Source organism: Harpegnathos saltator, unplaced genomic scaffold, assembly GCF_003227715.2.
Source record: "Harpegnathos saltator strain DR-91 unplaced genomic scaffold, Hsal_v8.6 scaffold202, whole genome shotgun sequence".
Classification (NCBI taxonomy): domain Eukaryota; kingdom Metazoa; phylum Arthropoda; class Insecta; order Hymenoptera; family Formicidae; genus Harpegnathos; species Harpegnathos saltator.
Window position 1 is genome coordinate 121,141 of NW_020229987.1, and position 15,882 is coordinate 137,022.

Consider the following 15,882-nt stretch of genomic DNA (forward strand, 5'->3'; position numbering starts at 1 on the left):
AGCACGGTCTCGCACATTGTTACGCGTTTATAACATGAATTAACATGTTAACATGTGCAAAAAAGAATTGACATTGTGTATGATTAATATCATGAAGATCATACGAAGTGTCCGATAATTAGCTGCCAACCCAAAGTGTGAGGGTAGATTGGTTTGAGACAAACATAAAAGTCCTATACCGTTTTGCGAGATTCGCAATAATTATCGAGTTATTAATGACAGAAATCTGAGGAGTAGGAGCGAGCCTACATAGATGATCGAAGAAGCGTCGCAGCTGCTTAGGGCAGCGATCATGAATCTTTTCCCTAGCGTAAGCTAGTGAAAAGTGAAAGACTTCTGTGAATTAGAGAAAAATGAAAAATTTTATATGAATTTGTGAAAAACGAAACATTTCGCACGACAATTGAGTCGTTCAACATGACAGTTGCGTTCTGGATAATTCTTAATGAATATCAAAGAAATAAAAATGATCAAAATAATAATGTCCGTGTAGTCCGAAGGATATTACGTAACACGCAAAATCCGTTTGATATAATATCCAAAGAAAATGTTTCAAAATATGTATATACAGGTAATATAAACCTTATGCATCAACGAGATACTATAAAGGCTGATGGTCTTACGGATTTAACGTACCAGAAAAATTTCCCTCGTGAGGCACCCGGGCGAAAGAGACGGGGCTAGGCGACAAAACGGCGGCTGATGAGAAATACGTATAATCTAAGCGGAAATTTCAAGGTAGTACTCGCCAAATATCCCCACTGTGTCGTCACACAAAATCGAGTGTGTTGTTTTCACACGCGTGAGCGCGTAATTAGCTCAAGTTTTCTTCACACGATTCTTGCGAGATTTGAAACGACAAAATTCGACCCCGAAAAAACACTCAGCCAATCGATCGCTCGTATGCCTATAAATGACACATTTGGATTTGCATCTCGAATCTTTCGAAAAATATCAGTACTCGCTGTTCTTCAGGTTCTCACAGAGAATGTCTAAAAACCTCCCTCAAACAAGCAGTGTCTGATCTTGAAATTTTCATGGATCCCGAAACTTGTAAAGCGCAGTTGAAGGACCGAGAATAGTTTCTTTCGCGGTATTTCATTTCAACATACGCTGAATATTCTCGTGCAACACTTTTTGTAGGCACGTCTCGGGACATTTTTTATCAAGCACGAGAGACGAATATGCGTAAAAGAGCTGGAAAACTTTACGAGACGTATCGTACAGAGGACAAAGGTTATTCGCGGATGTCACACAGAACTATATTGAGGCAAAAAACAGGCCTGTATCTCGACCCGTTTATGAGATATCGAAGGTTCAAGTTTTCCAACTTGTACCGTTGATATCTCCGCTTCTACTGGGAATTGAGAGTCGAAATTTATGGTGAAAATAGGGATTTACAGGACTACATTTTGGCAAAAAAAAAAAACAGGCCTGTTTCTCAAGCAGTTTAGGAGATATCGAAGGTTAAAGTTTTCCAACTTGTACCATTGATATCTCCGCTTCTACTGGGAATTGAGAGTCGAAATTTATGGTGAGAATAGAGTTGATACAGAACTATATTTTGGCAAAAAAAAAACAGGCCTGTATCTCTAACCGTTTAGGAGATATCGAAGGTTAAAGTTTTCCAACCTTTCTCCGTTGATATCTCCGCTTCTACTGGGAATTGAGAGTCGAATTTTATGATGAGATTAGGGTTGATATAGTAATATATTGTGGCAAAAAAAACGTGCCTGTATCTTGAGCCGTCTAGGAGATATCGAAGGTTAGAATTTTCCAACCTGTACCGTTAATATCTCTGCTTCTACTGGGAGACCTGAAAGTGGATATACTATCGTAGTTCCCCTCTCAAAATGGATACAGATGGCGTCCTTTCCCAGTGCAGAAAGTCGGTGTCGCAGAAAATGTCGTGTTGGCCGCTCTCAGTGCTGGAATTCTGTAAAGCCAGCGGCACACGGTGCTTGTTTTCATGCTGCATTGCACGCTGGATGAAAATACTGCGTTCTGATTGGTACATTTCCGAAGATGGATGGAAATGCACCAATCAGAACGCAGTATTTTCATCCAGCAAGCAATCCAGCACGAAAACAAGCATCGTGTGCCGCTGGCTTAACTCATTATTGGAGTTAACGACAGTTTCGTTATCGTTACGCAGCTTTTCTATGGTATACAAACGCTGCGCAACGATAACGAAACTGTCGTTAACTCCAATAATGAGTTACAGAATCCCGCTACAGGTTTCTCTCTTGGTCTGTTCTTTGTAGCTGCACTGTTGAACTGGTGCAATAAGTTAAAGTGAGACAAATATAGGTTTTCTCACTCTAGCTTATTGCACCAGTTCAGCAGTGCAGCTACAAAGAACAGACCATCTGCTAAAGAATAAAAAGTTCCTATGTTTTATCGTTGAGTCATATTACTTGAAAGCCTGTTTCCTTTGCCGTTGAGTCGTACTATGATTTCACTTCGGCTACATTTCGCAAGATATATGTGTGTGTGAGATTTCGTTTGTGATCTTTCCCGCGCGATATATGAGATTTTTAGTGGCTCCGAAGTGTCATACTTTAAATATGGGTGATATCGGTCACGTTGATGTGTTGACCAGTGATTCCGCGCGTTTAACAGCGGATTCCGGCTTTAGCGATCTTCTGAGATCGGCAGAACAGTTGTCCGCAGCAGTCGAAGGAAATGAGGAACTACCGCAAGTCGAAAGGAATCTCCGGCAGGTCCTGGAGGCTTCCAATGAACTGTGGGCTCGTGTTATGCAAACTAGCACACAGGATAATGAAGCACAAGCGTAGGTTCATTTTGATGAAATCCTGTCCAATACGTACTAATTTGATACATTTTATCTTCACAACTTTTCTTAATTTTATTATTTACAATTAATGCAAATTTTTAAGTGAGCTATGTGTGACATAACCAATTTGTAAAATTACCGGTTGTTTGTTGTATTCATATATTAAATTATTTACTGACAAAATTAAATTTTCAGCCATCTTTTATTAGGATCTCGAGGGATAGATTTGCCTCAGATCTCTCAAAAGTTAAATTCACTCAGTACAAGACGTACATTTGAGCCTTTAGATCCTATCGCAGATACTGACATTGTTAGTTTTCTTAGAAATGAAAAGGAAAATGCGATTCTTTTCATCATTGAACAGGTTCACAGAGATGTACGTATAATAATAATTGTTTAAATATTATGTACATGTATATGTATATATATCAAGTTATACTTTTTCTTTTAGACATTTGAGCTTACTAGAACTGAACAAATGGAGCATATGCTAGGTGAATGGAAACAAATGCGTTATGAAATAATAAATTCCATGACTGCACCATCTGGTGAACTAGTAGATTTACGTGGAGCGCCACAACGTACAAAACTAGCTGGTTCAATGGTCAGTGGTCTTTCTAACATAGAAGTAGCATATGTCAAAGAAATACAGAATTATAATGACCATGTACTTAGAGGTATAACACGACCCAGTTTGTTCACTGCATTCTATAAAGCTTCAGAATCTTTCAATGATAAGAAAATAACAGAGTTATGGCAAATGGTAAAGTATATGGTTGATATTCCTCCAACACCCAGAGGAGACCAGATCAAGTCTAGAAGCAGTCCAGTGGTTGAACTGAAAATCATTTCACAAGCTAGAAAATATTTAGAGAATAGATACAGAGATTTCATGAATTCTATCATCAATGAAAATTTGGCACAAGCAAAACGTGGTGGTATTCCGGGTACTATACCTCTGATTAAGAGTTTTGTAGGCGTCAAAGTACAAAATATGCGGGACTTGGAAGATGTTATGGTCGAAGATAAGCCATTGTGGCCGTTGGTGTACTATTGTATGCGATCTGGCGATTATAAAGCCGCACTGCAATGTCTCAACCAATGCACCACAGAATTTCCAGAGTTTAAAACTGCTCTCGAAGAAGCCTGCGACGATTCGCAGCACCATCCAAGCAGCCGTGCCGAGTCCATCCTGAAATTACATTATCGGAAACAAGTACGATCCATCGGTGATCCGTACAAGAGAGCCGCGTATTGCGCTTTAGTTCCTTGCGAGCCGGACGATCTCCACTCCGAAGTGATATCCACGGCGGACGATTACCTGTGGTTAAAATTGTGTCAAGTTAGAGAACATTCGGACGTTGAGAATAAATTGACACTGGATTATCTGCAAACTACAATTTCGGAGATCTACGGTAACGTTGATTTGAGCACTACAAGCCGATAAGCAGCATATTTCGAATTTGTATATTCTAAACGATATGTTTTACAGGAGAAACATATTATCACGCGCATGAACAGCCCTTTTTGTACTTTTCAATGTTATTCTTAACTGGACAATTTGAAGCGGCCATAGAATTCTTGGCGACAGGCGCTGGAGCGAGGCATTTGGCACACGCGGTGCATCTAGCGGCTGCTATGCACGAGCATAATTTATTGGCCGTCAGTCAAAGCGTTTTGGCGCCTCTAATAAGTGTGGATCCTGCTGACAAGCCGCCGGCGAAAAGACTAAATTTCGCCAGGCTGATATTGTTGTATGTTAAAAGATTTGAATCGTCAGATCCAAAGGAGAGTCTTCATTATCTGTTTTTACTGAGGTACAATTTAGCATTACTCGTCATTTGCATTGGTTTGATCACGAACTCGCCGTTATCGACGCTGTGCTTTCAGATGTATGAAGGATCCGTATGAACGTAACATGTTTGCAGCATTTGCTGCGGAAATGGTGGTAGAAGCTACTCCTGCAAATCGCGTGTTGCTAGTCGGAAAACTTGAGAAAGGTCAAAGACTACCGGGAATCTTGGATCAGTTCCAAATCAATACAGAAGATGTAATAAATATATGCGCCATGATGTTATATTTGAAAGGTCTGCTGGAAGACGCCGTGACGATGTATGATTTAGCAGGCAATCAGGAAAAAGTCCTCAGTTTAATGTGCACGCTTCTGACGCAAGTCGTCAGCCAGAAAGGAGTACCTGGTTCTCTCAGAACACGATTGCAAGCTACAGCCATGGACATCAGTACGAGGTAAATATACAGGGTGGTCTACATAATTCTTAACAGCTGAATATTTCGGAAACTATTTATCAAGTCAAAAAGTTGTTCATGAGAAAGTTTTATGTATTCGAGGGGCCTTTCTAACCACATAAATATTAAGTTATTCCCTATCTCCCTTAAAGGAGGGCAAGGAATAACTTCGCAATTTCAAACGGGACCCCCTATAAAATGTTAGATGGTTGGGTTCTGCGGTAGAAAACAAGTAAATTTTGTTCAAAACATTTTTTGTCAGATGTTTCCGTTAAAAGATATGACGGTGTAAAGTTTCGAAGTTACAGGAAACGTAAAAGCGTCGCGTATCCTTGTCTTTTGTCGGTGATACAAACGTAAACAAACATTCATACGTTCATTGAGGTCAATTTAACTATTCATGAAAATCTTGTCAGTTGTATGTTACTATTCAAAAAGTTAGCACCGTGAAAATCATAGCTATCACTATGTTTGATACAGAAGTGAATGTTATTAGTATTAGGTGAATGCCAAAAGAATTATCGGTGTGCAGCAGTAATGTTTTTTGAACGTTATGGGATTAAAAAATCGCATATGTCATTTTTTAATGTCATTATTTTTTATTGTCAGTTGTACGCAATTCACCATGCACAAAGCTGCTTTCACAAAGCAGCTTTTCTACATTAAAAAATTATACATGCGATTTTTTAATTCCATAACATTCAAAAAACATTACTGCTGCACGCCGATAATTCTTTTGGCATTCACCTAATATTAATAACATATTTACTTCTGTATCAAACATAGTGATAGCTATGATTTTCACGGTGCTAACTTTTTGAATAGTAACATACAACTGACAAGATTTTCATGAATAGTTAAATTGACCTCAATGAATGTATGAATGTTTGTTTACGTTTGAATCACCGACGAAAGCCAAGGATACGCGACGCTTTTACGTTTCCTGTAGCTTCGAAACTTTACACCGTCATATCTTTTAAAAGAAACATCTGACAAAAAATGTTTTGAACAAAATGTTTTTGAACAAAATTTGTTTTTAACGTAGAACCCAACCATCTAACATTTTCTAGGGGGTCCCGTTTGAAATTGCGAAGTTATCCCTTCCCCCCTTTAAGAGGAGCAGGGAGTAACTTAATATTTATGTAGTTAGAAAGGCCCCTCGAATACATAAAACTTTCTCATGAACAACTTTTTGATTTGACAAATAGTTTCCGAAATATTCAGCTATTAAGAGTTATAGTGGGCCACCCTGTATATAGTTTAATTTTTTAGTTGATGGTTTTTATATTAATTAAAATTTACATAGTTTTTCATCTGATACTAATTTTTGAACATCAATATTCTTTCCTACAAAAGTATACAATCTAGAATAAGGTTTATATTATCTATGGATATTATGATTCCCTTTTTAGATATAAAGATCACGCAATTCAAGCATCTTCCGAAGTAGTATCTTCGTTTTATACTTTAAGGGATCTTATGGTTTTCTTTGATCAATTTCATAATGAGCAATATCAGAGTGCACTTAGAGTAAGTAACTTTTTGTTTATACATATTTTTGTTTATATATATTGATATGCGATGTTATTTTTAGGAGTGTACAGAAACGAGTGATTTTCATATTTAACTTAGATTATAGCTAAAAACTAAAGATTTTAACAAAATAATTTTTTGTCGTTTTTCTTTAGACAATTGCAGATTCAAAAATGTTGCCTCTCCAAGTAAAAGAAGTTGATGAGAGAGTAAATGCTTTACGGCGCGTTTCACCCGAAGTGGCTGGCACATTGGCCGACGTTCTTCTAGCTACTATGACGATATTGTATCGTCAATATCAGAAACTGCGTTCGGTAGAACCAGGTGATGAGATTGCACGAGAACAACAGCTGCACGATCTCCGAGAACAAGCACGAGCGTTAACGAGTTTTGCGGGAACTTTGCCATATCGTATGCCAAATGAGACAAACAGTAAGCTTGTACAAATGGAGATTTTGATGCATTAAAAAGTCGACTGTTGTTAAATATAAAATTGAACTTTCGGAACACCTATTCCATTGAATCAAATCCATTAAATTAAATTTGGGAGGTTTGTTTATCTCCCTATCTATGTATGTATAATGTAGTGTTTGATATATGTATTTGATATCTGTTTATATAAAATCTACATTTTTATTTGGTACTAATTGAACACTAACATTTTTCCCTTAAATATAAAATCGTATATTTCCATCACCAGGTATACAATAATAACAAAAGCAATATTGTTTTGAAATAATAGTTGATTTTCATAAATGTAACATTTAGATTTTTCCAAGTACTATATATAATGTTAGGAAGAAAAATATGACAAAAAAAACCCAATACATCATTATATTTTTATTTTCATTTGTATATATGTGCGTGTGGTATAATAAATATGAATTTTTACAAACACAATAATTGATATAATAATTATTTTATATGATGAATACATTTTGCTTCTCACATTCATTTCTGATATGTTCCATTTTTATTCTAAAAATTTTTATTCTAAAAGACATCTTAGTGTTCGAATCATGTACATTGTTTTAGTGAATCATTGCAGTCCAAATTAGAAGATTTTAAAGGTATGACTGATATCCCACAGCTGAGGTCTTCAACTTTCCCTTCTTTTATCTATAAGAATTATTTTTTGTTAAAAGGTATAGCATATGTATATGTACAAACTTTTCCAAATATTTTATACATACTGCTCTATAGTCAAGAAACATTTCTTTAAAAGCCAAGAAGTCTGTTATTGTTGAGAGTACTTCAAAAACTTCACCTTCCAGCTCTGCTTGTTTCTCACTGAGTTTTATTATATTAGATAACATGCAAAAATAAGATGTTTGTTAGGATATATATATATATGTGTGTGTGTGCGTTTTATTATTATTATATAATTATATTATTATATAAGTATTTTTATAATTACTTTAATTGATGTAAAAGGATATCTATAGTGAATTGTGGCATGACCTTTTGGAGATAATCGACAATGTACGCTTCCACAGCTTTATTCTAAAATATATAAAATGATTTGTTATAGAATTGTAACACTTTTTGAAATTTCGAACATCTTATATGAAACTTACATATTCATGAAAAATATCAGTATAAATTAGTTTGTTTTCTTCTGATGGTTCAAAAATGTTCCAATATTTTTCTAAAAATCTTTTTTGTAGAGTTTGGAAATCTTTTTCTAAAAGTTTTATTCATTTAAATAAATTAATTGTTTATCATTTTGATTTTTAAAATAATTATTTTTAAAATAATTTTGTACCTAGTAACAAATCCTCAATATGTCCAATTGCTTCATCAAAAGAATAAACCTCCTTACTCTTTGAGACTTGATTTTCATCGTTGTTTTGATTTGAAAAAACGTAGTTATCTAAATAAGAAATTTAAGTAATTTATAATTTATTAATAAATTACTCGCAATTATTTTTCGCAAACAGAACAATATATATTAGTATCTTATTTTGATAAACATTAAACATTTTGAATTTAAACTAATATAATTTAACGAAAACTAACCCATTTTATTTATCACTTAGTAATCCTTTCAAGAATAAAACACTAAATTTTTATTGTACAGTAAAATTATTACGATTATAAATTGTCAGTATAACAAGTTTACTATTAAGTTACAGATTAGGCTAATCGTTGCTAGAATGACATTCGTTAATCGATAAACCTAAGAGGTTAGATTCGATCATGTTCAAAATTGGATAGAACTACAACTAATGACAATAAAATCAATAAAATCTTAAATTTACTCTTTTCATCTATGTTTTTATTGTATTTATATTTTTGAAATGTATACAAATTTTTTAATTTAGTAAAAGGGTCACAAAGTGTAGAAAGTGCTATACTTTTTGTTTCGAGATATCGATATATATTTCGAGATGCAATATATATTTCACCGATGCAATATATAATTCGTCCATTTGCTCGGCGGATACCGACATAGCAGTACGAAATCGGGAGACTGCACTTCTCTCGTAAATGTAACTTGTCTAAAGTAAGTTTTACAATATGAATCTTTACAGTGAGTATTGAAAATAGATTTTGCGCTTTTGTTATGCCAATATATTATTCAGAAAATCGCTGAAACAATTCCGTGCACTAAAAACGTTGAGTAGAATGCTATGCGTTATAGTAGACTAAAGTTCGAATCACTGCATTTTACTCTTTCGAGCTGCCATAAATGGGTTTCGCAATAAATTATTATCGCCAAGAAGGACAAAGATAAATTCGATGTGTTATATGTAGTAAAATGTTCTTAAAACTACATATCTAATAGAATAAGATCTATTAAAAGTATCGAATGAAGTTGGCGCGTTGCGACATTCCAAGGATCTCAATTGTTGAAATATTCGGGCTGCGTTCCGATATTCACTGCCAGCACTGAAATTCTATAGTATACGTGACATAAACTATGTATTTTCAGTACTGGCAGTGAATTTCGGAACGCAGCCTCGATCATTTCCAAGATGGCTTGTTGCGCGGCACGTCGATCCGATAGACCTGCGATGAATCTTAGGCGCGAATTCTTGCCAAAACTGCCAAAGGTAAATTTCTCGCGTTTATAGCAATCAGATATTATCGAGCTACCACCGAGAATAAATATTTTGCAGAATGAACCGCTGGGGAATGGAAAACGACATGTCGTCAATACTCGCGTTGTAACGGTTAGTAATTTAAATATTCGCGTTTATGTTTTGGACGCGTCGAAAGAGAGTTCGATACACGAATTATCGTCTGGAATACCGAAAGTAAGTTATCTTAACAAAACATCGGCAGGCAGATGCCGAAATTAACTATCTCGCAAAGCCATCCGTCAAAGGCGGAGCGAAACGTTAATAGTATCGAGTGAAGGTTACCGCGGTTCGATCGCAGTTTCGAGAATCGCAATCGTTGCAATATGTCGGATCAGTCTAGAGGAGGTCGCGCTGCATCAGTTCGTACTCGTTCGAGGCCGTTTTATATTTCACACGATTTCACCGAAGATACGAGTCTCACACTTAAGTTATCGTGCCGCGAGTACTGAAAGTAAGTTTCGCGCGTTTGTCATACAAGATATCGTTGAGAAGCCACCAAAAGTGAACATCGCGACATGAGCCATCGGGAACATCGAACGAAGTTTCGGGTTCATTGGTTACGGCAGTCGGAGTTTCAAAACGTTGCCCTTGTTTTGCACGTTCGGTTTGTCGAAGAAGAGTCCCGTGTGTGTATTATCGTGTCGGTAGTACCGAAAGTGAACTCGCGCATTTATCGTGGTAAGATATCGGCAAATAGCTACCGAATATTTCGGCCCGAATAGGCCCGTCAGAAGTATCAAAATAAGTATCGCGTCGTGTCGCTGTGACAGTACGAAGTTCGAATCTTTAGGAATTGCTATCAATGAGTTGTTGGCTCATTGAAAAAGAATCATCGTGGACGCTAATTCATCAGGAGTTTCTTAACGGTTAGTCTATAAATAATCTATAGTAGTCGATAATGTCAATGCCGCTGTATTACCTCTAGTAGGGATGTTTGAAATGCTAAAGCGAAAAACGCCGGAAGAGGGCACTAGTACCACATTTCTATTCATAGCGCAAGAATTGAATATAAGAAGGTAGGCGTTATATGAGGACTGTATCAAATTTGAGTGACTCAGAGTGATCAATAATTAAAGAATAATAATTAAAGAATATAGATGATTTGAGAAAAAAATTAATTTGAATTAAATTTGCGACTTATCAAATCGCAACTTTAAAATAGGAACGTGATTTTATAGAGAATATAATTGATTTTTTTCCTATTTTTTTTCTTTATTCACTTTACATTCTAGAAGGAGAGAATAAAACAAAATATATCTTTTTATTTGCCAAAAACTAAAGCAGATAAATAGAAATTTTTTATTCATAGAAATTTGTGTTTTTTCTTTGTTACAATAAATATTGATCATTTTTCAATTTAAATTCGTTCCGTTAATAATTTCTTTCGTGAATGATATATCAATAAAGATTTGAGATTAGGGCAGATTTAATTAGAAGAAGTTAATTACTGCAAATTTGGTGCCAGGTAGATATTATATTTTATTTTACATACACACAACTTTTGAGCATGCTTCAATATAAAATTCTGTTTTAATAATAAATAGATTAAACAACTTATTTGGTATATTCCTCTCTCTCTCTCTTTGTATCAATGAAATATACTTGAGTAAAAAGAAAAAGGAGAGAAAAAGGTGCAAGAGAGGATTAGAAAGAAACTTTTAATGTAAGATTTATCGTCTTTCTAGAGACATTATTTACAGAGAAGCATCATTGCTTTATTTAATGAATACTGTTTTAATTGCTTCATCATACAGTCCTGGTCTTCTTTAATTAAATTATTGCAGCGCAATAGATAAAGATTATTGCAATAATACATAAAGAAGGTTGTTCTACCTGTGTTCACTGTCATCCATAATACGCGTAACAATTTCATACTCCATAAAATTAAATTGGGATCTTTATTCGCGAGACATCTTGTCGTACCTGGCACCAATATTTATGGAATTCATATGAGCTCGAATGAAACCGCTTACCTTCTATTTGCGTCACAGTATTTTCTCTGACGCAAACAGAATTATGGAGTACGTCGAATTGAATTTCGACGTGAATGTTGCTGTTGACGTATAACGGGCGAAACGATTTCCAACTTATTTGTTATATATAGAAAAATGCAGGAAGCAACGATGTACAATATCGCTTTACTTTCTGACAATGTCCAATGACTTTAATGATCGACGACAAAAAATGTGATATGCGCGACATTATTGTGAACATAATTTTTCTTTAACTTTTGACTTTTGAAAGTTAAAATCATTTATAAATATTCAAATAACAGTCAAGCATGATAGCACAAAAGATAAGGATTACTTTTTTCGGAAGAATAATACATGTTTTTTCATCCATGGTTAATTAAATATATATGTAAAATTTAATTAATCATTAATCAGAATATTATATTATTATCACATATATGATTATGAATTAAAATAAGTTTCCCTTGTAGGTAATCGAATATTCTTTGATGTTACATATATTTGACATAAAATTTACAATTATAATATATGTTATAATTATATTATATATAAAAATTATATCCTTCGATATAGAGAGGATATTAATTCGGTATCGTTTTAACGCAATTTGAAAAATAATATTAGAAACGAATATTGTAAATTAATCTGCATTTATTTTATATGACATTATAGAAAATTACGGAATTTTAATTTGCTAACCATCTAAGGAATCTTGTATGTTAACTATGTAACATAATTTTCGTTTTATTAACGTCCAAGTTTGTATTAGTATACTGAAGTAATAACTTTCCATGGGTAACGCGGTATGAAAGGTAATTTAATAACGCTATTTTATGTTTATCAGCGACATATGTGAGTGTCGTAATTATTAAAATATGTCGCTTGCTATAACGTCGAGATGTGGTTTTATACTTCCCAATCGTTCGCGATATGTAAGATTACATAAATTTAGCGTCGTGAAATATTTTACGATAATTAAATATTTCAGCGAATGTCATTAATACGCATTACGAAACATCGCAACAATAGCGGTATCTTGTTAGCGGTACTTGTTGATGCATTGATGCATTGTTGATGCAACTGACTAAAAATGACTTTTGAGATAATTTTGAGACGGCATCTAATCGATGCGACTACACACACGTGCTAATTATCTTTCGGAAATGTATAAAATTCATCGATGGATTGCTGGCATTACTGTACACAGGCGGCATTATTCAATGATTCAGGTTACCGACAAATCTCATTAACAGGGTACGAAACACCGTAACGGTTTGCGGTACCTTGCGCAAAGTGTCAACGACACTTGTTGGTATCTTAATTAACTAAAAGCGTCGCTCTTACACACGACAACGGCGACAACGGAGCGAACAGTCGTTCTATCTCTAATCCACCGCACTGCATAAAATCCATCAATATGCCGTTGACATTATTGCGCAAGCGGTACTGTTCAATAATTCAAGATACCGACGAATCTCGTTAACACGGCACGGTACACCGCGGCAATTGCGGCGACGCAAGGCACCGCCGTTAGCGATGTGACACTTGTTGGTACCTTAATTAACTAAAAGCATCGCGCGAGATAACGACGGCGGGAAAAGTCGATCCGGTTCTGTATCGACGGACTCCTCGCGAACTGTATAAAATCCATCAATCTCGCCGGTGACGTTATTGCGAACGGCATTGTTCGATAATTCGGGGGGGATAACGACCAGTCTCGTGGACAACGCGCTACGGAATACCGCAGCAAGAGTCGCACGAGTGTATAGAGAGAAAGAGTGAGAGAAAGAGGAGAGGAATGAGAGAGAGAGAGAGAGAGAGAGAGAGAGAGAGAGAGAGAGAGAGAGAGAGAGAGAGGGAGAGAGAGAGAGAGAGGGAGAAGAGCAAAGCGGCCGTTCCGCGGCGGTACCGCGGCCGCCGTCGCGTGCGCGGACGCGTTTCGCCGCTCCTAGGGTTGCTCCGGAGTGAGTGGTCGGCTCGGCCATATTCGGCCGCGCTCGGCAATCTCCGTCGATCTCTGCGGGGGCAGAGGCCTCCTTCTCTCTCGCGCAGTCTCTACAGTGTTCACACTCTCGCGTAGGCGAACGGCGGCGCACGCACCTGACGTCTCGTCTCGTCGTTCTCTCGTGTCCTAAGAGAGAGAGAGATTTCGTTGTCGAGTATTACGCGTCGGAGTAGTAAAGTAAGCTCGCGCGCGAGCTACGGATCCGGATTTTCCTTCGGATTTATCTCGTGTGTCGTTGTGACGTGACAATCGTACGCGCCACCTGCTCTGGATCCGCGCCACCCTCTTGCTACCCACCCCCGAACATCATCATCGCTGCCGCGGCTGCCTCCCGCCGCCCTCGACGCTTTTCGCTTCTCGACGTGAACGGATGTCCGAGGTTTCGGGCGACAAGTATCCCGCGGCGAGGAGAGCCACGTCCTCCGGGAAGCCGGTGAGAGAAGCACCGACTTCGTTCGTCGACGTCGTCACCGTCGATCGTTCGCGCCGCCAGTTTCGAGAAGACGACGACGACGACTGCTTCGAATTTTGGCGCGAGTGCACCGGCGAGCGTGACGTCGCGTGAACGCCGCCGTCGGTCGCGCCCGATAGATCAAAGCAAGTGCGCGTCCACGTGACTATCGACGTGAATGCGTTCGTTCTCCCGGGGCGAAACGCGTCAAATTTGTCCTCAGATTCCTCGTGTCCGCCGCGAACGTTACGTGTCTCACGCTTCGATCGTCGCCGCGATACTCCAGCACGCCCAGAAGAACGCGGTCTGGATTCCCGTCTCAGGATACTGCTACTCGCCGCGATCTTCTCGCTCATGATCGAGCTTGTCCGCACGTGACAAAGGACGAACGTGCGAGGTCGTCGTCAACGACGACGACGACGACGACGACGACGACGACGACGACGACGACGACAACGACAACGACGACGAAGACGGGAACTTGGAATCATCGTGGAGTTTACAAGTGTGACGTGCCTCACGCGGCTGACAACGTCCGCAATCGGACCGAAGTTGAATCGTCAACGGTGTTCGCGAGCAACAATCGAAGTTCTGTCGGGAGTAAGAAGAAGCAAAGTTGAAACGGGATCGACGTCGTCACAGTCGTCTGCGAAGTTTCCTCCGATCGAAGGCAAAAAGCGCAGTTGAGGATTCACCGGCGCTCCGAGAGTCGACGACAACGACGACAACGACGACTGTGTGATAAGTGAAACTCGACGTGAACTCGAGAAGCGAATGCGAACGAACGGTATTTGTGCGCGACTGTTCGGCTCGCGGTCAATCAGTCGACGTGATTAAGACGGAAGTGCATCCTCCGTCGCATGGGCGTCTTCATTTACTCCCCCGACGGCAGAACGGGTATCCGCGAGTGTTTACGTTTTTGTGAGGGTCGCGACAAGGTGACGATGAGGCTTTAACAACCGCTAGCCTCGACGGGACTCGAAGTATGTTACTGTCGACTGTCACGAGGCCGTCGATGACCAGAAGACAGAAAGTTCTCCGAAAAGAGGAACTTCGCAATATCAAGACGGTTCGCTGATACGGTAACGGACGCCGACTTTTTTTCGGAGCAGTCGCCGCGTCGTGTTTGTGTTGTCGCGAAGGAGAAAAAGTGTCCTCGCGAGGCCCAATGTGTTGTTGTTACGTACGCTAGATGAAAGGTGACCCATCATTGTGAGACAGACAGACAAAGAACGTGAGAAAGGGAGGGACTTTTCCGTCATTTTCTCCTCGACAGTGCGCGAGCTGCCGCTGTTCGTCGTTCGCGCGTTTTAATTCGCCAGAGATTCTTTCGCGTCGCGCGCGCGTGTGTATGTGTGTGTGTCAGTGTTGTGAGCAGCTGAGGATCCAGTCATCAACCATGAGAGTCTCCGAAGTGATACCGGCGCTTGGGATGAAGTTCTTCCTGCTCGTCGCTGCCTGCCTGATGTCGGCCGTAAAAGGTGAGTATTAATTTTTACGACCTGTCCAAAGCGGTGTTCGCGCCATGTACCGTAAAACGCGTCTTCGCGTCCGGCAGCTTTAGCGGAGGAATTGGAACAGCCGTAATTTCGGCGACTTTCATCCGCGTCCTGCACGTTGTCGTGCACGAGCATCGCGCAATCAAATTCTTCCATTCCATTTGATCGTACGCAATATAGAACCGACAATTGACGTTTTCGAGAATCTTCTCATCTTACAAAATGTATCCCGATTGGAACTTGAACCGCGCGTTTTTTCTCAAGCATCGTCTCGGCGAGACGTTTGGAGAT

General features: G+C 38.5%; 3 protein-coding genes across 3 annotated transcripts in view; 2 read left to right on the forward strand and 1 right to left on the reverse strand.

Annotated features, from left to right (window-relative positions):
* The first annotated feature begins 2,416 nt into the window (after window positions 1–2,416).
* LOC105186487 (nuclear pore complex protein Nup93) lies at window positions 2,417–7,289 on the forward strand. Its single transcript, XM_011146736.3, has 7 exons — window positions 2,417–2,794; window positions 2,993–3,173; window positions 3,249–4,212; window positions 4,290–4,614; window positions 4,688–5,044; window positions 6,457–6,574; window positions 6,733–7,289. Exons 1-7 carry the CDS (start codon window positions 2,529–2,531, stop codon window positions 7,042–7,044), a joined length of 2,523 nt encoding a protein of 840 aa, XP_011145038.2. The 5' UTR covers window positions 2,417–2,528; the 3' UTR covers window positions 7,045–7,289.
* Window positions 7,290–7,457: 168 nt separating this feature from the next.
* LOC105186485 (ADP-ribosylation factor-like protein 2-binding protein-like) lies at window positions 7,458–8,764 on the reverse strand. Its single transcript, XM_011146735.3, has 6 exons — window positions 8,597–8,764; window positions 8,343–8,450; window positions 8,155–8,261; window positions 7,995–8,080; window positions 7,771–7,867; window positions 7,458–7,696 (listed from the first exon to the last, which is right to left on the reverse strand). Exons 1-6 carry the CDS (start codon window positions 8,598–8,600, stop codon window positions 7,595–7,597), a joined length of 504 nt encoding a protein of 167 aa, XP_011145037.1. The 5' UTR covers window positions 8,601–8,764; the 3' UTR covers window positions 7,458–7,594.
* Window positions 8,765–13,514: 4,750 nt separating this feature from the next.
* Window positions 13,515–15,882, forward strand: part of sns (sticks and stones) — a 289,259-nt gene continuing 286,891 nt past the window's right edge. The window contains 1 exon segment of the mRNA XM_025298041.1: window positions 13,515–15,573. Coding sequence (XP_025153826.1) covers window positions 15,444–15,573 — 130 coding nt within the window. The 5' untranslated portion in view covers window positions 13,515–15,443.

Bases quoted from the DNA above. Each gene is read 5' to 3' on its own strand.
- LOC105186487 (XM_011146736.3), top strand. From the start codon at position 2,529: ATGAGATTTTTAGTGGCTCCGAAGTGTCATACTTTAAATATGGGTGAT. The intron at 4,213-4,289 runs GTAACGTTGATT...TATGTTTTACAG, and splicing joins TACAATTTCGGAGATCTACG to GAGAAACATATTATCACGCG. The intron at 4,615-4,687 runs GTACAATTTAGC...CTGTGCTTTCAG, and splicing joins CATTATCTGTTTTTACTGAG to ATGTATGAAGGATCCGTATG.
- LOC105186485 (XM_011146735.3), bottom strand. The intron at 7,868-7,994 runs GTAATTATAAAA...AATAAAACTCAG, and splicing joins ATCCTTTTACATCAATTAAA to TGAGAAACAAGCAGAGCTGG. The intron at 7,697-7,770 runs GTATGTATAAAA...TAATTCTTATAG, and splicing joins TGTTTCTTGACTATAGAGCA to ATAAAAGAAGGGAAAGTTGA.